This window comes from Homalodisca vitripennis, chromosome X (genome assembly GCF_021130785.1).
Source record: "Homalodisca vitripennis isolate AUS2020 chromosome X, UT_GWSS_2.1, whole genome shotgun sequence".
Lineage (NCBI taxonomy): Eukaryota > Metazoa > Arthropoda > Insecta > Hemiptera > Cicadellidae > Homalodisca > Homalodisca vitripennis.
The window spans coordinates 12,439,908-12,463,934 of NC_060215.1; the positions used below are offsets into that span (position 1 = coordinate 12,439,908).

Consider the following 24,027-nt stretch of genomic DNA (forward strand, 5'->3'; position numbering starts at 1 on the left):
AATTCTTTAAATCTTAAATTTGTGTTTTTATTAGTACGAGTATATAGCAGTTTAAATCCACATAGTGGGGATAATAATGATATCTCTGTGTCAATCAACTGAGATGTTACAATTTTAAGGTAAAACCGTGTACGTTACCATCTCAGTTGCCCGGTTGATACATTGCCTGCACAATGAAATTCTTGAAATATTTTGGTTCGCTATAGAGAACCATTCAGTTGACAGATATTACATCAAAACTGGCAATAATAAGCATTACCAGTTAGGTTGCGTTTTCCTTACATTCAAGGAACGACTGATAAAAAACAATGACTGATAATTCTGGAAGTTTTGCAATCTGTTTTTGTACACAAGTTTTATTATATAAATTATTTACACGCCCTATTCTACCTGCCTTACACATAGCACAAGTACGCGTTCTCTAATCCACAAAGTATAGTACCCTTCTCACCAACACACCAGACATTAATGAATATGTCACTTATTACAATTTTATTTCGGTAGGTATAATTGCATATTGTCGATAGTCAAACGAAAATCTTTTGTAAGTTATCTATTGTTTTGATGAATTATCTATTATGTTACCTTTGTTCTGGCATTGTAACATACTTATATGTTAACGTTAATTATTCTTGTAATAGTAATTTATATATTCATATTACTTATATGACTTGATTATGCAGTTGAAAGAAAGTATATAAAACGGGGGAGACATTAAAGAGGCACAAAGTCAAAACTATAGTGAAACCATCTAGTATATGTCAGCAATACTGATTTTAAATAACCTACTATTTAAATAATGGTAATCGTTTGCTAAAACAGTAATTGAAAAAAATTAAAAATTTTGGGAAGTCTGGACTCCTTGAACCTCCCGCCGGCCATACCATTGCTTTAAGCATATACAGTTGATTTTCGTCGAAAATCAAACAAAATATAATAAGTTAAAAACTAATTGAGAAATGTTCAATTGCAATTGATTGATAATCTAAAAATTACTTAACTCTTTAAAAAATAATAAGGTATCCTATTTCTGGTTAGACACCACGCGTATATTTTAGCTACTTTTAAAACAATAAGTTTGACCTAACGTGTGTATGGCACTCGTATCTACCACATCAGGTGGCAATGACAATTAGTAATAATAGTGGATTTTGGCCTTTTAATTACAGTTCCAACAGCATATACATTTGAAATACAAATCGAGTAAATGTTTATGTGATATTTTGCGCATAAAATGTTGGTATAAACCAAAATGTGCGTTCAAGTATGAAGCTATATTTAGAGAATGATACGTAATAAGTATGAAAACTTACCCAGTTCCTCTTTGGTGCACACGCCAGTGTGAGCTACAGCAAAATCTGAAACAGAACAGAATGCTGTTATTCCCTTACTATTGTTCAACTTGTAAAAATAAAACTGTATATCAAATAAAGACCTAAAAGACTTTTTTGATACCTGAAATATTAATTACATTATAGTATAATGTATAAGATATATGTGAATACAGTGTGAGTTGAAAATATGGATACACTCTGTATAGTTTTTGATGGATAAAGATAAATGGATGGAGCTCGGTACACCATTCTAGGAAATAACAGTGAACTTCTTAGTTACTGTTGCAACTTTGCCCATTTCCCCAAAATGGGATTTAGGAGAGGGTGGCTCAAAATTTTTAAATGTAAATACTTATTAAATGGTTTCCCCTGTTTTTTCTTTATCAAGACCTTTTAAATGAGGTGTCATCTTGTGAGCAGCCCTCCCAAAGGGCGTTTCCCCAAAACTTCCCGTTTTTGTGATATGGGGAAAGTTGTAACAGTGACTAAAAAGCTTACTTCTATTTCCTAGAAAGATGCCCCGAGTTCCAACCCTCCATCTTCATCCATCAAAAACTAAATAGAGTGTATTCATACTTCATACTTTTAACTGACACTGTAAATAAAAACACACACATAAAGATAAAATGAAACTATATTAGGACGTACTACTTTGAGGGGCCATTCAGAAAACTTACTGCTACCTGGAGAACACCGATGGCCTATTTTGGATTTCACCAATGGCCAATAGGATTAACCATTTTGGATTTCAGTAACCTGTCTGAATACATACCAGTTCAGTTGTTAACTTTCTCCTTATAATCGTATGTAGAAAATAGTGTTGATGCCTTTGAGACTCCGTAAGCTCGTAAGGGAATTGCGAGTTTCCAACGGGAAAGGCTTGGAAGTTTTAATCCCAACTGTTACAACAGTTTATATTTCAAGTACAAAATGAAGCATACAATTTAAAATAATAGCCTATATACAGTTTTTCTTACCATTAATACAAGTTACCGTGTGAGCTCCAGAAATTTGTAGTTGATTTCATAACTTCGAATTCCCAAATAAATTGGCCTAATAGCTGAAATACATCGCTACACTATTTTACCTTCGTAGTTGCATGTGTTCTCTGCATGGAGATAACACTCGTTGGGGAACGTTAAGTAACCCCTGGTGGGGCTCATTCCACACACGGGGCTCTCTGGTGTTGATGTGCAGAAGCCTGCAGTGCAGATCGTCTCTGGAACAAGGTTTACAACGGTTTATGTAAGGTTGTAAATGTTTGTGTTATGTTATACATCTTCCGTGGGAATATTATATCATATGATTTTCACCAAAAGGTACATTTTAACAAACATAAAGCATTTTACTTATTAGTATCTTGAAATTAAGTTTACATTTAGAAATATAATTATACTTCAACCCTCCAGGGACAAGGTGATGGGCCTATTTTGGTTAAATGTTGCGCACATTTTAAACAAGCAAAGTGTTATTATAATACATTATGCTGTACATAATTGTATCTGAATCAGTTCTGTGCTTTTTCTGCTTTATGTGAACGACATAGGATCATCACTCCTGTACAGAAAGCTTGTGCAGTATGCTGATGATACGACGCTCTGTTTCAGCGAAAAATCTAGTGAAGTTTTGGAACAACAGGCTTTTGTTGACACCAGCAACTGTTTCAAATACTTCAACAACCTCAATCTATTAGCAAAACCATCAAAGTCCAATGTTTTGCGTGCTGTGGAAAACCAGTGTCGGCCTCCTGTTTGATTAACTGACTCCACACTGGAAGAAGTCTGCTCTTCAAAGTTCCTTGGAATACACCTTGATCGAGGACTGACTCGGAAAGAGCACATTTTGAGCTCATCGCGTTTGCGCCAAAAGTTCCTCAGGAATATTTGACCTGAGGTCTTTAGCGAAATACTGCCCGAGTCATGTACTGATTACGGCCTATTACGGCTTGATTTATACCCATCTGTGCTACGGTTTGATACTCTGGGGAGCTTGTGCAAACTATCAGTTTCAGAAAGCTTTCAAACTCTAAAAAAAGCAATTAGAATCTTCGCAAAAATCAGTTTTAGAGAGTCTTGCAGGCTAGCCCTCAAGGAATTGCAGCTGTTCTGCCCTGTCTCTACATTTGGAAACAGCTTTGTTTTGTATTTTCAACTGTGCCTTATCCAGAGGCCAAGACATACACGTTCTCGAGACTCGAGTCAGACATAACTATCTGTACGGGCGGCAAAGAACGGTAGTTTACGAACACTTGCCCTCGCAGGCAGGTGTTAGTTTTCTCAATAGACTGCCCAACCCAATAAAAAATGCCCTAACGCCGAAGGCGTTAAAATCTCACCTTAAACACATTTTGGTGTCACAGGCATTTTATAATACTGACGAGTTTTTGGAATTCGACTGGGAAACCGCCCAGTTGGAATGACCGACTCCCTGATTAAAAAGTGGGTTACATTCGCAAAAAATAAAGGAAATGTGTTAGTATGTCTGTATGTCTGAATTTATAAAATAAAATATTGCAGAATTGCGTCATTTTAGCACTATATGAGACATTAGATTCCCACAGTAAAATTGATTTTGAAAAAGGGCTAACAGTTGTAGCGCGTCCGACGGAAGCACCGCGAGGGTTAAATGCGTGGGAATACAACGCCTCAAACTTACACTGCCTTTTAATGTTTTTGGTGGATTCAGATCCACCATAGCGATAACCAACAAATCTTCTAACTTAAACTTTGCTTCAAAATTATATGCTGTAAAGAATTTACGAAAGGCAAGGGAGAAAATAAACATTATATTCGTTGTCTGATAATTTGAGGCTTAGGAATTACTATTAATAAACAGGCGTAATATTAACATATGTTATTAATATTGCGGCTTAACTAATTAAATATGAAATTCAAATAGTGATTCAAATTTATGTAAAAATACTGTACAAAAATAATATCATTAACTAACTTTTTAAAAATAAATTGGTAAGTTCAAATTAAAATTTAAGGGACGAATTTTTGTGTAAAAAATCACAATCAATTGTAATGAATATACAGATGATTTTCCTACAAGATGTTTTTAATGAAGTAACATTTTTCTTTTTCCTGAATTTTCATTATATAAAATCCTACATGGATAGTAATGTTATATACACATTTAAAGAAGTTTGATGGAACCATACAATCTATTCCATATACAGTATGGTATTTAATGATCTCAAAATGTTCAAAAGTACAGTACTGTCTGTTGATAGACATAAAATTATAATGTATTGAGAATATATTACCAAGCTCTTCCTTCGAACACTCCCCGTCATGTTCCAAAACGTAATCTGAAACAATTGTAAATATGGATACTAAAAACATAAGATTATACGTTATATATACAAAGGTGTCACAAACATCTGTGGGCGATAAACAAAACAATCATATAAACCTACGTCAAGAAATTTCTCGATTAGCCGCTAAAAGCAATTTTGTATTTTTTATAAAAAATTGTTATATACATACAATTATTTAAATTTAAAAACACAATGTATTAAATAGGTATGAATAGATAAGAGAACATTTTAAAAATATCACTGTATTTTTTCTTTAATATTAACAAAATGGCGTTAGTTGAAAAGTTTAAAAGTAAAATAACAAAAAACCAAGTATAGTTAAAAAAAAGCACTTTGTACCAACTATTTGAACATTATTCCAATTCCAACAGTACTTTCAATGGCATCCATCAATACATAAGCATGTTAAAGGTACCCGCTTGCACAAGCCGGGGTAGCAAACATGTCACAGTTGAGAGGTATCTGTTTGCTGCTCCCGGCTTGTGCAAGCTATCTTTAAAGTAGTCGTTCTCGCTTATGCGTCGACGGATGTCGTTGAAATAAGTACTGTTGGAATTTGTATAGTTATTTAGAAATAGATAGTATCTTCTAAATTATATATGGCTGTTTTTAATATAATATATTTCAATATTAATGAATCTTCATCTCGTAATATTAATAATAACTAAAAATAAATAAAACATATTAAACTTGGTAGCATGAGAGTAACTAAGAGTTGATAGTAAAAATAAAAAATACTACGCAATCTAACTAGTCACAATAGTATAATATGTTAGAAGTTGCAATTTAAATTTATCTTACATTTAAATATAAAGGGATGTTTTGTTCATTGACGTTATTATTTGGAAATGTTAATGCCATTTGAGGAAATAAATACAAAACTACTAACTATTCCAAATAAATAAAATACTCTACCAAATAACTCTATGAAACGTAAAAATGCAGCAATAGTATTAAATTGTACTAACCGTCCTTAAAACATGTATTTTCTTGAGTCAGGGAGCATCTATTCCCAAAAGTCTTGTACCCTTTCTTGTGACTGAGTCCACACACAGGTTCATACTGTAACGTGCAGGAGACTTGGCATTTATCTAAAATCAAGAGGGTACCATAAAATGTCCGTGACAATGTTATATTAATAATTAAATAAATACAAAACTATGTACTGTTTGGCTGATCTAGATCAAATAATTGCACTGATTTGCGTGGTCAGTATTTGGAGAATTACCTATATGCATGCCCAAAAATTACATTAATATAGTGAATTTTCTACTCAAAATGTAATATTATAAAAAACGTTATGACAACTAAACAACACTTGGAGAAATGGTGGCCAAATATAAACTGCTTTCAGATAATTCTAATCAGATTAACTTTAAGGCTAATCGGATGGAAGCAGATCGATTTTCAAAACATATAGGCCTATACATAATAAGAGCGCATTTAGTTTCATTTACTTTATTTTAACGGCGAAAGCCAAAACATGCAAGTTTCATATAGTGATGAAATGAAATGAAAAATGCCTTTATTAGAGGCGAAGTTAGGACTATAAAGTCCTCTCTACCACTTAGCCTCATAAAACATTAAACTAACATATATACATTTATAACTAAACATAAATCCATTTATTTAAATTATATATTAAATAAACCTTAGCTTAAAAAACAAACATCAATAATTAATTGTGATTTTGGTAAAAATAACGTTACCAAATTACAACAATAATGAAAACCAGTGAGAAGCAAAGAATCGCAAATAATTATAATTTAATTACACCTAAGTAGGGTTTGTACTTGCTGTATAGTTATGTGAGAACACTTATTTTTAGAATATGATTTATATCCATCCAAACGCTTCTTCCTTTTTATTGTTAAATTATACATTTTAACATTAAAAAGATGAAATAATTACAATTTTTTGAATAAGCAATAAACATTTTTTGAAGACTTTTTATATAATATATCTTTACCTTGAGACCATTATTATTTTAAAAGCAAAGGTAAAGGCGTAAAAGGTTTAAGATTTAACATTCTTCTTGTGATGTAAAATTCAAAATTTGAACCATTCAAAACTATAATCTGTTCATAAACGAAATAGATTAGCAGGAATTTTGATTTTTAGCACAGTGATGAAATAAACCACTATGTTTATAAGCCATTTTATTCCCAGTACTTTTTATGGCCGGGAGTACTCAATCCCAGTAGTACTCATTTTATACAGATATGTTATAAGATTTGAACTATGACTTTTAAGGTTTTGCGGTTTATTTTATCTTTAGATAAAAATGATTTAAAATGATTGAACAGTTAATTGAGTTCAATTGATTTCCTTTTAATTATGGTTTTTAGTAATGTTTTATATATTGACACTTACTGATCTCTTCTCTTGTGCATGGACCAGAATGTTGTAGCGCAAAATCTGTAAAAAGACAGATATAAAATAGTTTTCACAGTTATTTTTCGTGAGTTACATATCCAACTTATATAAGAGGCGTCGCATTTTTTTAATCTTTGACTTCACGAAACCTGATCATTGAAAACAAGAATCAGTTGTGGAATCCAAAATTGTCCTCTTATAATATATTACATATGATGATCATAATTAATGAGGAAATAAAAATGCGTAAGGCATTGTCACGTATGTTTGAATTATCTTTATTGCTTAGAATAAAATTCACAATTGTACTACACGAAATGCTCTCCTATAGAGCACGAGGCAATATGAAACACTTCGGTGTAATACTTGACACCTTAATTTGCGAAATTATTAGTGTTACGACACCAATTGCCTATTTCTAGAAAGCTTATGTATTTATTTTCAAAAATGAGATCTTTATCACCTCTTTAAATCTTTATTATTGAAAGAGAGAGTGGGTTCAACTTTTTTTGAGTAAATATCCTTGTTCTTCAAAAGTTTATAGATCTGCGCGAAGTGAGGAGGTTTATAGTCAAAATATGGTGTCGAGTCGGTCGATACACTATGATTTCCACCAGGAACCTGCTTCAAATTTCACTGTGAAAGAAAATGCATGGAATAAGGGCGCAATATAAATGTTAAAAGAAAAAGCTACGTCCACAAGTTAAATTTAAGCCTATTGTTATGAGGACATTATTAGTAGAATTGTCACAAGAATCACTTTTACACAAGGTTGCAGTAACCTGGCTAAACAGTTGGCAAAAGAATTCCTTCCACGTATTCGTACCTGAATGCGATTTTACAAAATATAATGTTTCGGAGATAGCTCCATCAGCCTGGTTTTGGGAAAGTTAAGACTTGCTGCAAAAGAAGGCGGGATCCGCGGAGAAAGTGCGCGACATAGAAAAGGAGCTGCATTCCGTCCTTCGTAAAGCACGCATGCTACACGAGGAAAATTTGACCCTCAGGGCGCGTCTTGAAGAGAGAAGCTCGATCATCAAGATCTTCAAGGAAGCCGTCCCTCCACAGCATCACACAGCAACACCAGGACCCTCATACGCGCAGGCTGCAGCTAGGCAATCGACGTCCAGGACCATCCCACCCAGGTCTACGAAGCCTACTCAGACGATCCTCGTCTATCCGAAGACGGAAGGAGCAACGTCTGAGGAGGTGAAGGACTTGGTGCGCCGGACTGTGGACCCCAAAGCCTTAGGCCTGAGGGTTCACAGAGTGTCCAAGATCCGGAACGGTGGGGTGGCGATTGAACTGGAAGGAAAGGACCAAGCTAAGAAGTTAGCCGAAACGCTGCAGCCAGTCGTCAACACACGGGAACCCAAGAAAAGACTACCTAAGATCATGATATACGACGTTCCAAGGGTCCTGGAACCCAACGAGATCGCGAGGGACGTGTATGAGCAAAACATCCGCTCAACGGGGATGGAGCCGACAACCTTCGTGGGAGGCTTCACCCCCCTCTTCAGGACGGGCCCCAGAGATCCACAGACATGTCACTGGGTATGTGAAGTCAGCCCAGTGATACGACAAACCCTCATGCGTACCGGAAGAATCTGTCTTGGATGGAATTCTTGCAAGACAGTGGATTACATCGCAACAACCAGATGTTACAGATGCCAAAGGTACGGACACCTGGCCAAAGCATGTAACGCTGTAGGGGATACGTATGGGCACTGCGCGAAGGAAGGACACTCCATTAAAGACTGTAAGGACAGGAGCAAGCCACCCACCTGCACGAACTGCAAGAGAGCTGGAAGAGATTCCAAGCACGCTTTGACATCAAACACCTGTCCCAGCTATCTTGCAGAGTGTTCCAGGATCTCGACACACACTGACTATGAATAGACCTAATCGACGAGAGATCCTGAGGGTCGGGCAGCTTAACCTCCGTAACTCCAAAGCTGCCGGAGACGAAGCCAGACACACGATGGCTGAGCTAAATTTAGACATTCTCCTAGCGCAGGAACCCTACAGCGTTTCGGGCAAGGTCAGATGCTTCGGATTATCGTCCACATACCTCATTATTGGGAACCAGCAACAGGAAGTGAGACCGATGGCAGCGATAGTATGCAAGCCGGAACTAGAGCCGCTGGAAATACTGCAGCTCAGGACGACAAACTTTGCAGTGATGAAGATTAGGACAAATGTAGGACCAGTGACTTTCGTATCCGGCTACTTCCAATTCAGCCACCCAATAGACAACTACATCGATCAATTGGATAACATCTTGCGGAGTCTGCGTGGAGAACATGTCGTCGTGGGATTGGACGCTAATGCCAATTCCACGTTCTGGCATTCCGACGAGACAAACGACCGCGGGGCTGAATTGGAAGCATTGACCATAAGAAGAAACCTGGTGGTTCTCAATAATGAGGGTCCCAGCACTCACAGTTCGGGCACCAATATAGATGTGACACTGGCGACGCCAGGCATCGCTCGACACGTGACATCCTGGAGAGTGCTGGAGAACCAGAGTATGAGCGACCATCGACTCATGACGTGGACGATTGACTCTGCGCCAGCATCGAACGAACGATCCGGTACGGTGATGAGGGTTAATAAGACGAACTTCGATAGGCTGAATAACATGATACAAGTGAGAATACAGCAAGCAAAAATCAGCCCGGAGGAATTCACCACAGTCCTGAAGGAGACCTGCGCCGCGGCGATCCCCCGTGTCAAGAAGAAACGGGACGCGTCAGCCCCCTGGTGGAATGCCGGTCTCGAGAACCAGAAGACCGTCGTCAGCCGAGCCAGAAGAAAAGCCCAGCGCTGCTGCCCCTGTAGGATGAGACTCGTTTACGCGGGCATCCACAGGAGGGAACAGCTGAAGTATAAAGCAATGATCAAGAAGAGCAAAACGGACAGTTGGCGGCGGTTTGTGGGAGAGACCGGAAATGATCCGTTCGGATTCATATATAAGCTAGGGGCTGACAAGCTTAGACTGAGGGAAGTTATGACTACACTGAGAAACGGATCAGGAGTTCACGGACGACATGGAGGGGACGTTGCGGCACATCCTGGGCACTTTAATGACACCAGACGCGATGGGAGACGAAGATCAAGAGCACCTAAGGATCAGGGAGGACCTCCTCGTACCATACGACGGGCCGGGTGATCAGGACTTCACAATAGCAGAACTTACCAACGCTATCACCAAGATGAAGAAGGGGAAGGCTCCAGGGCCGGATGGAATCCCAGCTGAAGTTCTGAAAAATTGGTCCGCCGGGGTGGGGGAGATCTTCCTGAAACACCTGAACAGCTGCTGGCAAAGCGGACACTACCCATCCGTCTGGAAAGAGGCACTGGTGCGGATCATCCGAAAATCCGTGGACAGAGACTGGTCGGACCCGACATCTTTCCGACCCATTAGTCTACTATCTGTCCTCGGGAAGACATTTGAGAGAATGATATGCGAAAGACTGACGAACCATATAGAAGGACAAGGACACCTGTGCGACTCTCAGTACGGTTTCCGGGCTGGGCGGAGCACGGTGGATGCTATTCAACGACTCCTGGATTGGACGACAGCAGTGGACTCAAAACACGCAGTAGGACTCTTCCTGGACATCAAGGGAGCTTTCGACGGGGTGTGGTGGCCAGCTGTGTTCCATAAACTTCGACATATGCGAGTATCTCATAACATCTACCAGATCATCAAGAATTACCTGTCCAACAGGACCGCATATATGGAGCATGGTGGCTGCCGCGCACAAATACCCGTCGAAAGGGGTTGCCCGCAAGGGTCAGTCCTGGGACCCATCCTGTGGAACTGCGTGTTTGACGACCTCCTGAGGATTCCACTTCCGCATGGTTCGTCGGTCATTGCTTTCGCGGATGACGCGGCCTTCCTGGTACAGGGAAGATCAAGACCAGATATTGAAGAAAAGATGGCGGAGATCTGCACCAGACTAGACGACTGGTCAAGGAGGGTGAAACTGGAATTTTCATCGACAAAGACAAAGGCAATGATTTTGGCCGGCAAACTACATAGAGGACGACCACATCTGATCAGACTCTCCGGACAGCGGGTCGGATACGTGGAGCAACAGGAGTACCTCGGGGTTCTATTAGACAAGAAATTGACGTTCCTTCCCCATGTGAAGGCCAGTGGCGAACGAGCCAAGGCACTCATGGGGAAGATAGTTAGACTAGCAAGACTCAAGTACGGCATACGACCAGCCACGCTGCAGAACATCTACCGAGCAGTCTACACCCCGATGGTGGACTACGCTTCACGTGTCTGGGCCCACCGGGTAGAGAACGTTCATGTGCGAAGACAACTCCGGATAGCACAGAGACACGCACTAAGATGCATTACAGGGGCGTATAGGACCATCTCATTCCAGGCCGTGGCAGTTATCGCTGGAGAACTCCCGATCGATCTGAAGATCAAGCTGGATAAGATGCTGTGGGAAAGGAAGAAAGGACAACGCAATGGCACCAAACAACAACTCAGGGAGCAGATCCTGGATCAGTGGCAGAGGGAGTGGGATGAGGCGGACACTGGACGTTTTACCCACTCCATCTTTCCGGATGTCCGAGAAAGGCAACAACAGCTTAGGTGGATCCGGATTGACCATGTCCTCACTCAGTTCCTGACTGGGCATGGTCAGTTCGGTGAGTACCATCACCGCTTCGGGCACTCGGAGAACGACCTCTGTCACTACGGAGAAGTTGACACACCGCACCACAGCATCTTCCACTGCAGCGCCTACGATGACCTTCGGCAGGATCTTCGGACTTTCGTGGAGGAAACCCTGAACGTGCAGTGGCCCTGTGACTTCCGGACGCTTGTGACGACACCCGAGACGGCGACCTTGACAAGACACCTCTGCGGGGCTATCCTCGAAGACAAGGCCGCCAGACGACTCACCGAGGAGTGACATGACGGGAAGAGCCAGGTAAACTTCCAACAAGAAACAGAAACTTGACAACGAAAGGCAAGACATCATCAACACTAGATTCGACATCTCCCACCGGACACGACAACCCCGATCAAGACTTTCCCCTTTTCGGCGGTGCTGAGACTGCGGCTGCACACCCGCACCAAGGCTGAGGAGCGCCGCGGCTCACACCGTCGAAACCGTCCTCGGAACCTTCCCCCCTCCAGGAGCGTCGCAGCGGCAGAAGAGGATGATCCAACACCAACACAGCACGACCAACACCTGACAGGACCGGAGATGGGATACAACCAGATCTGGAATTGACAACGTGAGGACATCATCTTCTGCAAGTCTCCGCCCCTGGACCCAAGCAGATGACTCCAGCCAGCTACAACGACTCTGCTCGCGGCCCTTGCAGCTGGCGGCCCCTACAACCGACACCAGGACTTGTCCAATCCGTGGAGGGACCCAGAAGTGCGCAGCACCAGCGAGACTAACAACCAGTTCCGAGGACATAACACGACTAACAACAACAACCCAACTTCCCTCCCCTGTATTACATATAAGATTATTATCTAATTAACTATGCCGAAATTTATTTTCGGTTCTTTTTATTAACACACACCAAACCACTCAAACCTTTCTTTATGTTTGTATACATTTTTATATTTGATTGTTCTCTCAGGCATTTGTTATCAAACCCATCGCATGTTATTCTGTTACGTGATAGCCACTATCTCAAGGGATGCTTGTCTTTCGTCTCCATCAGGGCGGGAAGATACTGCTACATTCCGCTCTGATGGCCGGATATACTTATCTCTCCTTCTCTCAATACTTGAGCTAAGATTTTCACTCGGGGATTATTATTTCAATACACGCGTGCTCCACAAATGTCCCCAGATTTTGCCAGCTAATTCGATCACTTTTCTTAAACGGAAGCGTTTTCATAGAATATTAATCAGTCCGGTAAAAGTAAAGTTGAATGGCTATAACAGGCAGCAAACTAGAAACGACAAAACGAAATCTCCCGTATTAGCAGATAAAATTATGTAAATTTGTTTATGACTTTTCAATGTGAATACCTCCACGATTAGTTATTTCTCTTACAGATTACTGTACTCACATCGCGGCAAACACTCGTCATCTGTAACACTCCTGACATTTCAACTACTACTACCACTATCATAGTTACCTCCGTTGTTACAGTTGTTCTCGAAGTGGAGGAAGCACGTGTTGTCGAACGTAGAGTATCCCTTGGTAGGGCTGAGACCACAGACTGGGCTGTAAGATGTAGGGCAGAACCCTGGCTGGCAACATTTGTCTGCAATCAAACTCATATCATTAAACAAATGTGCTATAGTTTTCTAAGCTTGATAGCTACTTGATAGCTACTAGTCATATTGCATGCATACATTTTAAAATATTTTATTCTACGAATTCCTTTAATTACTTGTTACTTGTAAAATTGGCGCTGAGAAAGAAACTCATTGTACTTTTTGTTATATTTCTTTCAAAACTCTACTTAAATTAAGCAATATGACTTAACAAGGTGATTGTTATTACTTTAAAATTAAGTATTTAGTTGTATATAAACACGCAAAAATGACACCGTAAAAGTAAAAGCACGCCCCAAATATGTAAACATACTTTAATATTTTTCCTTAAAATTTACATAAAAAATACATTAAGCCCATTTACTCCATAAAACTATCTTAAAAGGTACGTTAAGAAGTTGTATCTGAATTAACCACCATTTCAGGTATAGAGAAATTCCAATCAATCTTCACACTTAACAAAGTTTTGTAATAAATATTTAGTGCATTGTAAGATCCTAGTGTGCTTTGCATAGTTTAGCATTTTCTGAAAATAACAAGTTAAACCTTAAATAATTATAGTATCACTAGATAAAGGAATACAACATTTTCCAATATATAATTTTTTTATTTTGTGCAAGGCCTTTCTGAATCAAATATTCCATCATCAGGCACTTCACAAATACTTAAATAATTACCTTATTGGATAATTTGTATCATGTACATTTCTTGGATGTCTCATATTAAAAAAGCTGGTAGTATGTACACATGTATTCACAGTAACCCAAATGATTTTTCCGTGTATTAGTATTACTATTTGGAATAGTTAAAAAGCCCATACAGATTACATATACCTAAAAAGTAGTCTTTAAATAATGCAAAACTCTGAGGTGAAAACTGAAGGTTCAAGTTTAATACTGCTTTTAGAGGTAGAAACAAAAAACGTTTCAGTTGACTAGTATTTAAAAGCAAGATATTACAGTGACCAAACCTTATAGGTAAAGGTATGAGTTTAGCATATATAACAAGTATATTTAATGCAATAACCGGGCAATAAAAGTCCCAGCATTTAAATCCCAGCAAAATAGTTCTTTCTCCAAAATATTCAGTACTGTATAAAACGTGGCATTTTACCTCTGTGCATAAAATAGGATTGAAAACAATAAATGGATTTTGTTTAATTTGGATAATTTCGAGTTGATATTTGCTCACAATAAATTACTCAAAGAGATTTTGAAGTTTCTGAAATTAGTTTTGTTTGCCGTTTCCGTCTGGTGATTTTAAATGATCCACCGAGTGATTTATTGTTTGTAATTTCTAAGGCATATCCAAAAATCAAATATTATATTTGTATTAAGTATGCCTGAGCTTATATTTTGGGTAAGTTTTGACTGATATAATGTATGAACACTTTAGATTTTGTAAATATTTAAATGTTTATATACAGTGATTGTGAAGTTATGTAGGTTGTAAGCGAGAGTTAGGATACAGAAGATCCTTGTTTTCACATTCTTTTAAACATTTCTAAGCATTTAACACCTTGGTTTCCACATGGCATCGTAATAGGATTATGAACTTCTATTAAAATGGTTTACACTATATTTTGCAACTTTATTTGTATTTGTAGATGACTAAACGACATTTTAATCCCATGTACGTCATAAGCGAAATGCTTGGTGCATATTTCTGTTTTGATTTCCTTTGAAAAAAGTGAAATCTAACTATGTTAGCTTTCAATGATGTTTTGATTATCAAGAAAGACGATGTTTGTTACTACTGAAAAAAATTAAATTAATAATGAATATCAATAAAGCACTGTTATTGATCTAATTTGCTGAAACTTCGCTAAAAGTCTGTCCGCACGATATCTCGAAAAAAGATTACCTAAAATCTCGAATTTTGTATACTTCATTATATACTGAGCAACACTGACTTAGATGATGGTGCTAATCACTCCATTGGATTTGGCTGAGCGTTATCGAATATATTGTCATGGGTCTTATGGGTAACCATTACTGGAACGAGAAAATAGCATCATAAATACATTTGTATTATTCATGGAATAAAACTAAAAAGTAATAGGGTGGAAAGTCAAAGTTAAAAATCGGTGTTAAGATCTAATTTCAGCGCACTTGCGTTGTACTGCTTTCCCTAGCTTTTAATATTTGAACACTGCAATTAAACTTAACTTAATAGTAAATATGTGAATATAACATGTGGAAATATATTGGGAAAGATTTCATTTATATACTTTAATTTTGCATGATATTAAAGTATAATTTAATTTCTAGATATACAAGAATATGTTCTATGATGATACAAGACTAACTATGGAGTCTGACTGAGCGTACTTTTTGTGTATTTTTTGTCTGATTGTCTGTCTGGTAATAGAAATTGTGCATGCAACTTCCGAGAAGCCTATTACGCGCCATGTATCTCCTTACCTTGTTTTATTCTCAGTAGCATAAAATAAAATATTATTTCCGTCGTCAATTCACACAAGTTCGTCCTCAGTAGTTTTATACTACTATAATTAATTTTATACCTCAAGATTTCCAAAGAAAACTGCCCTAATACATAAAATATGTGTTCATTGAATTATATCAAGTAATTTTTAAACCGGATGCTAAGAGCAAGTGTTTGACTGAATTACAGTAATGTTATTACCACACACGGAGTAGCTGTAAGAGATGTATTAAGTACATGTAAGAGATTTTGATCAACGATATTTACCAATCTCTTCTTTCGTGCATTCTCCTGTGTGAGCCAGGTCGTAATCTGAAACAAATAGAAAATAGTAAACACATGCGCTATTACCAATACGCCTGATAACGATCTGTATTGGGCATGTTGCACCAGCGGGAGTTTACCGAAATCGTTTGTAGCTTTTCGATTCAGGCAATTTTTATACACAGTCAAAAATCTGATATAAGTTAGTTGTTTACCTGGTAAAATTCTTTCTTTCCGAATAAACGGCTTAGCTGATTGGCGAATTTAAATCTAATTATACATTACTGATGTGCCGTCTCTAGAGATTCTCCCAAAGCTTTGTTTTTCTCTACGTAACCCTTTTGTTCCAGTGGTAGATTAATACACTTAAATTTGTAAATTTAGCATTATTTAGTAATATAAGGAAAGTTAATGAAGTTCAGAGAAAAAAATTGATTTGTCTTGTACTTAAGTCAGTTTAATCATTATTTCCTTTCACTAAAAATATAATACTATTATGACACACACACACACACACACACACACACACACACACACACACACACACACACACACACCACACACACACACACACACACACACACACACACACACACACACACACACACACACACACACACACACACACACACACACACACACACACACACACACACACACACACACACACACACACACACACACACACACACACACACACACACATATATATATATACTTTTGGATTGTAAATTTAAACCTTTCATTTAAACATATTCTGCATTAAGTTCTATTCTCCTTAAAATAAATATCCCAACACTATGTCGTATTCAATTAGAAATCATGCTGTAACTTAGTCACAACTTACATATTTTATACAATATTTTATATATTTTAGTAATATATAAAGTGTTATATAAAATCTGTTATGAAATAAATCCCAAAGAACCCAGTATTTACTATGCTACGCACTATACGCAAGATGATCTAGTATGCATTACAGTGACAGAGTCATAAATACTAGGACGATTCCACTAAAGACAGGGGTTGTCCTCCGAGTTTCCGTGTTTGGGATTGAGGCTGTGAGGGCCTGTGAGGGTCCTAGCCGTGCTGAGGGTTTGGGTCGGCAGGGATCCTCAATTCTTCAGGGCTACTGGTGGTCGGGATACTAAAATATCAGTCTGATGTAGATAGTAGCTGCTACAGTCTCATTCGCAGTTTCAAAGTATGTACAACTTAATTCACTTTTAGGTTAGGTTTCGTTTCTGACACAATCTGTAGTAAACATTATATGGTGTACATAGTTCAGCATATTAATACATGCATTAACCAAATTGCTTTTTAAATAATATCCGACAACGAACAGAAAGTAGATAATTAACACAATCCTTTATCACTTCAAGTGTTACAAATTTTGTATAGTGTTGAAGATAGTTTATAAAAACTTATTTACTATCTATTACCTACCTCCACCTAGTGTTGGACAACTGTTATCCAAGAAGAAGAGACAGACGTTGGTGAAAGTCTTGTAACCTCTAGTGGGACTCTTGCCTATTTACTATCTATTACCTACCTCCACCTAGTGTTGGACAACTGTTATCCAAGAAGAAGAGACAGACGTTGGTGAAAGTCTTGTAACCTCTAGTGGGACTCTTGCCTATTTACTATCTATTACCTACCTCCACCTAGTGTTGGACAACTGTTATCCAAGAAGAAGAGACAGACGTTGGTGAAAGTCTTGTAACCTCTAGTGGGACTCTTGCCTATTTACTATCTATTACCTACCTCCACCTAGTGTTGGACAACTGTTATCCTGCAACGTTTCTAAGCACGTGCGTGAACGAAAAATTATTCGTGTCTCGGTTAATAAATAATTTGACCGCGCCAATTTGCAATTCACCAACTAATTTAAGCTTTAGGAGCCCGAGGTCGAGGTGGACACCCCTCAAGGTGCAGAGACAGCCAGCTTTGACAGATTTTTTAGTTTAGAAAATATAATTTAATTCAATCTAATCCCCCCGGTTTAAAACTAACGTGATCCTATTCAGACAGCAACTAAGGTGCACCACCTTTATAAATGGTAATAGCATCTTCTGTAAAAAAAAGCACCATAGTATAATTCCCCTAAAATTAACCAAATTAAGTCCTAAGAATTATTGGAAGGATCTCACCCATACAGCCACGGAGCCACCGGAACAACTGCGCTCGTCTTTTGAGCGACTCCCCCGACCTTTGATAACCGGCGTCAGTAGCGCCCTCTATCATGCAAGACAACTATGCCTATCTGACCACCTGCTAACTAACTGTTGTGCCCTCGGCACATCCTCTCCCCCTTCCCCAAAGTTTTTTTTTTTTTTTTTTTATATGTATATAATGTCTCCCAACACCAACATTGTACGTCACACATTGAGGCACGTCTTCCTAACCTAGCTTACTGGGGTAAATGGATTGCTATAGAATTTCTAGTTCCCCCATTTCCTCACCACCGACACCAAACCTAATCTACTCACAATTAATTATTGTGAGTTTCTCGATAACCTTGGAACAAGGCATACATGCATCCCTGCCTTTATGCAAAATCTGTTTCCCCCCTTTGCACCCTACCACCGTATAGACAATCAGTCATTGGTTTGTCCCTTTGGAACCTCGTGTGAGTTTGTGTTATGTAAATGAAAACATCGAAAAGGATGAAATAAGGAGGAAGGTAATCTTTAAGCCTTCAACATTGAAAAAAATAGGTGTAGAATTTTTTTTTTGTTATTCTGTATATCCTCCTAACCCTCATGATGTGACGGCTACTTATTGAGCTCATTTCAACTCCTCCTACTCCTCGAGATGATTATTATCCTATCCCTTATATTCAAGTCAATAAATATCTTAATAATTAGATCAATGTTGACTGTATTTATATATTTACTCTGGTTCTAACTTATCAGCTGGAAGATGTCACTCTATCTCAAATAGGAAAAGGTAGGATTTTAAAGGTTGGCAGTTTGTGAGTAATTATGTTGTTTCATATTTTCTTTTTTTTTTTACTGTTCCAAATGAGACTCTGACTGGTCACACGATCAGTGGGTGCCACTAACCTATACTCGTAGGAGGGAAAGGGAGCGCCCTCCTCTCCCCCAAGCGGTCATCGTAAAAACAATTCCCAGTCACAAAATATTGATGGTGAGGAAACGAACTCCATTCCCTAAAGACGTGCCTGCTTAGAAATGAGGAGAAATTAAAAGACCCTACACCAAAACCAACTAATTAAAATTAACCTACTTACACTAACGAAGTGAATGTTATCATTCACGTTACAATTTCCCAAGTACTGTAGAAAAGGTTTTCCCATTTCCGCTCCATTTTGCAAACTCCTTACGTAGAGTTTGTGAAAAATCTGACTCGGTTCGAACGGCACATGTCCGACTTATTGGCGATGCTCTATGACAACTCACCCACCTAACACTCTTTCATTATTGATCTATCATATTTGTATACAACTCTCATTTTATTTATATTTCTATAAGAAATAATACAAGACAGATTTCATATCACAACATTCTACTTTCCTATCACTTCTGTAGTAAAATTCGACTCTGAACTAATATTAATGTGAATATTTGTTTGTGTAATGAATGTCAGTGTTATGAGGGTGCGCTAGGGATCTCCTCGTCCAACCATCTGTCTGACATGTAAATAATAAAACAATAATTACTTGGTAGCATATGCTCTTTTCTTCACATAAAAAAAGGATAGCCAGATTAGGATAACCCTCCCTCGTATATGTGTGTGTGTGTGTTTCCAACCATCTCTCAACGCAGTCAGCCTCAAAACGCAGAAGTGATCAAGGCTTCGCAAACCCAGATCTTAGTGACAACTGCGTCAATAAAGCCTCCCGCATTGAGGACGATCTGTAGTAGATGTATATTTTCAAATGTAAGTGTATTCTTAAATATAGTATCACAAAGTCTCTCTTTGGCACCTTGAGGGACCATCCCCGCCTCTCAAGCTAACTGGTTATTTATAATATTAACTTTCTGATTTATTTAAATTTTACCTGAAAATGGCTTTAATTGCGAGATATGGGCATTTCTCACGAATTTCTTACTTTTAGGGTCGCTTAGGGAAACTGTCACCGGAGACGTGAAACGTGTAATAATAAGGGGCCGGGACCACAACGGGTTTAGTTTAGCCGATATGTTCTTCGCTGCCTGACTAATATTGATCAACCGGTACATTACCGTGTCACCAACCTTGAAGGCAGCAGGTTTCCTGTTGATATTGTACCTTGAGGCTATCTTTTGATGAGCAATTTTAAGGTTTTCAAAAGCCTGGGCCCAACGCGCCTCGATATTAGTTTGATTACTATCTAACTGCAGCAAATCATCTAAATTCCAAATATTCTCGAAGTGATTTCTAATGCTGTATCCCAAAAACAGTTTGGCAGGTGAAAATCCAGTGCTAGCATGTTCAGCAGAGTTAAACGCGATTTGAAATAAATGTAAATTACGGTCCCATTCTGAATGGTCCTTTTGATGAAAAACCCGGAAAGCTACCTTAATATTTTTGTTAACTCTCTCGGCATGTGATGGCTGCGGATAATAAACCGTTGTTCGTACGTGCTGTATCCCGAGTGATCGGCACATGCCCTGGAACATTTCTGACCTAAAACAACTACCATGATCGGAAACAATCGATTTTGGGAATCCAAAGTACGTGAAAACTCCCTTTTCCATTAAGCTGACGGCTGTCTTAGCAGTACAGTTTCTTGCGGGAAGCATTATACAATATTTGGAAAAGCCATCTACCACCGTTAAAAGCCATTTGTTTCCTCTTTTTGAACGTGGGAGTGGTCCTATGAAATCGATAAATATACGTTCAAAAGGTACAGAGTAAACTTCGGACGCAAGATGACCCACACGCGTGTTTTGAGCCTGTTTACAACGCTGACATTCCACGCAAGATTTCACCATACCCGTAATACGCTGACGCAGCTGATCCCCATGAAAATACTTGGATACTCTAGACCATGTTTTTGAAATCCCCAAATGAGCAGACGTTGGCGAGCAGTGATATACTTTAAATAGCATTGGAATCAATTTTTCCGGAATTACAATACGAGGTCGTGTATGATTAGGTGCTCGATACATTAAAATTCCGTCACGAAGAAAATAGTTAGGTGGTGGCGTACGACTTTGAACCTGCCGAATTATGCCATTAATGTTTAAGTCGTCCCTTTGATGCTCCTTAACATCCTTAAATGCTTCGGGTATCCCATAGAAAAGAAATACCGAATGAGGTGATTGCTCTTTTGAAGTAGATGGAATTATCTGTTCATCATTTTTATGTTCAAATATTCTTGATAAGCAATCCGCCACAACATTGTCCTTGCCTTTAATGTGATGCACGGTAAATTTAAATGCATTTATGAATGTAACCCATCGTGCAATTTTGCCAATTTGTCTAGGATGGTTTAATAACCAGCTGAGTGCACTATTGTCTGTATAAAGATCGAATTCCGAATGTTCTAGATAAGGTCGAAATTTGTTTAGGGCAAATACTACCGCGAGAGCTTCTAATTCAAAGGTACTATAATGTCGCTCATGTTGATTTAGTGGTCGGCTTGCAAATGCTATTGGGGCCAAACTACCCTCAATACGCTGAGACAATACGGCTCCTAGGGCTGAACCTGATGCGTCTGTTTGCAGCGTAAACGGTATGTCAAAATTAGGTAGTCTCAACACTGCCCCAGATGTTAATCGCTGTTTCAATGTGTTAAAAGCTACTTTTTGCTGTGGACCCCAAACAAAGTTAACCCCTTTTTTCTTCAATTCATTTAATGGTTGAGCGATGCTAGAAAAATCTTTAATGTATCTTGCATAAAAGGAGCACATACCTAAGAATCTACTTAATTGCTTTAAATTTTTGGGTTCTGGGTAGTTTTCTATGGGCTCAATTCTTTCATTACTAATGGAAACTTTATTTGGCTGAAAAACGTGTCCCAAAAATTCAATTTTTTGAGTGGCCAATACCATTTTGTCTGGGCTAACAGTGAGTCCCGCCTCTCGCAAACGATCCAAAACCAGTTTTATGTGCTTTAAATGATCCTCAAATGTATCACTGTAGATTAAAATATCGTCAAAATATGTGAACACAAACTGAAACTTTAAGTCGCCAAGCACCTTATTTAATAAATTCGCCAGAACCATGCTCCCCGATGCTAAACCGAAAGGAACATAATTCCATTCAAACTGTCCCGTACTTGTCACGAAGGCGTTATATTTTTTTGAGGCCTCCTGTAAGGGAATCTGATTATATGCGTTCACTAAATCCATGGTAGAATACCAAGAAGATTTTCCGAGGTACTGGAAGGCGCTTTCAATAGTAGGCATAGGTGTTGATTCTAACTCAATTATTTTGTTAATTCCCCGGTAATTTACTACTAATCTTTGCGAACCGTTCTTTTTTGGAACTAAAAAAGCTGGACTGCTGTATGGTGAATTTGATGGTCTAATTACACCCTGTTCAAGTAACGATTTTACGTGTTTTTCTACCAACATTTGCTTCGGAGGCGCATACTGATAGGGTCTAGTCCTTACCAACTGATTTGACGTTACTCTAATGTTGTACTCAATTAATGTTGTCCTTCCTAGTGTCTTGGTAATCGTATTTGGGTAGCTACTGATTATATGTTTCAATTCATTTATCTGAGACTGATTAAGAGATTCACCAAAACTTGGTCCTTTAGGGTTCGAATTGTCCACGACCTTGGCTTCCAAATTTGCTAAAACCAATGAGGTATTAAAATTAAATGTCACTGTTTTCCTTACCGTGTTTATAATCATACCCGAAGCTTGCATAAAGTTAAACCCTAAAATAATTGAAACAGGCAATTCTTCGGCTACTAAAAAAGGAAAGGTCCATGAACAGTAATTTATTTTGAAATGAATATCCCTCTCATCTATGAAATTTATCGGCTGGCCATTTGCGACGATACCGGTACAATCTGTGGGCTTTATTCCTTTCAGAACACCCTTTTCGTTGCTCAACTGTTTTAGCGCACTGGCACTTATTATGGTTCTAGATGAACCTGTGTCAAGGAGACCGAATAAGGTAACTCTCCCAAATTGCATTGGAATATACATCAAGTCTGACTTGGGAACCCCAGTTTTAAAGGCATTGGCAGGTCTTACCACGGACAAAGCTTTAAAGGGGGCGTAGGGCCTGCCTACCAACGTCCCCTTGAGTTGTTTAAATTATTATTTTCCCGATAATTATGAGAACTACCACCAGTATTGCCTCCACGACTACTCCAGGATACTCGCCTGTCACCATGATACCGTGTTCGTTCCGAGTACTCCCTGTCTGTTGCTTGCTGACCCACCGGAGTGCCTGCAATCTCTCTTCGTGTAGGATTGGTGTGTGAGTAAGGTCTTCTCGTGCTATTATTTACCTCTGCAACCACATGATTTGGGCGACCCGAGTACTGGGCACTTGTTCCTGTATCACTGGGTCCGGCGTTATAATCAGCGCCCGTCTGTGTTGTAACCATCCCCTGTTACCGGAGCTATCATTTCGGCCCGAAATATTACCATATCTACTGTCTCGAGGCCAATTTGAGTTATATGACTCACTACTTTTTCTATACGGGTACAAGGTGTAGTTTGCATTAGGCCGAGAAGGGGTTTGCTGAACATTAAATTCCCTAATACCATCGATAGTGGAACCCATCTCTATCAAATTCTGTAGGTGTGACGGAGTAGGCAGTCCCGCAAAACAAGCTCGTGTATCAGGCAAAATTGCTCCCATTATTATTTCAAAAATATCATGATCCTCGGCTTCCGGAGTTAAGATAGCACACATAGCTCGGATATCATCTACAAAATCGGTAAACCGCTCTTGTTGGCGTTGAGTCCTGTACACATGCCGACTTATTGCCTCCCGAAGTAATCTTCCAGGGAAGAATGCTCTTATGATTAATTTTCTAAGCTGTGGCCAGTCTAATTTTTGAGTTACCGCTTCGTGGAAAATGTTTCGCAGACGCC

At 38.7% G+C, this 24,027-nt stretch overlaps 1 protein-coding gene across 2 annotated transcripts in view; it reads right to left on the minus strand.

Moving 5' to 3' along the window:
• The window catches only part of LOC124368693, an 87,104-nt gene that overhangs the window by 37,601 nt on the left and 25,476 nt on the right, over nt 1-24,027 (minus strand). Inside the window, exons 1-8 of one of the 2 annotated variants that reach the window (XM_046825990.1) lie at nt 18,166-18,286; nt 16,019-16,063; nt 13,165-13,293; nt 7,030-7,074; nt 5,625-5,747; nt 4,603-4,647; nt 2,422-2,553; nt 1,314-1,358 (exon numbers count right to left, since the gene is read on the minus strand). In XM_046825990.1, the coding sequence (XP_046681946.1) occupies nt 1,314-1,358; nt 2,422-2,553; nt 4,603-4,647; nt 5,625-5,747; nt 7,030-7,074; nt 13,165-13,293; nt 16,019-16,063; nt 18,166-18,259 (658 nt within the window). In that variant the 5' untranslated portion in view covers nt 18,260-18,286. Of the gene's footprint in view, nt 1-1,313; nt 1,359-2,421; nt 2,554-4,602; nt 4,648-5,624; nt 5,748-7,029; nt 7,075-13,164; nt 13,294-16,018; nt 16,064-18,165; nt 18,287-24,027 lie in introns of those variants that run through there. The other variant, XM_046825989.1, reaches the window with a different exon arrangement.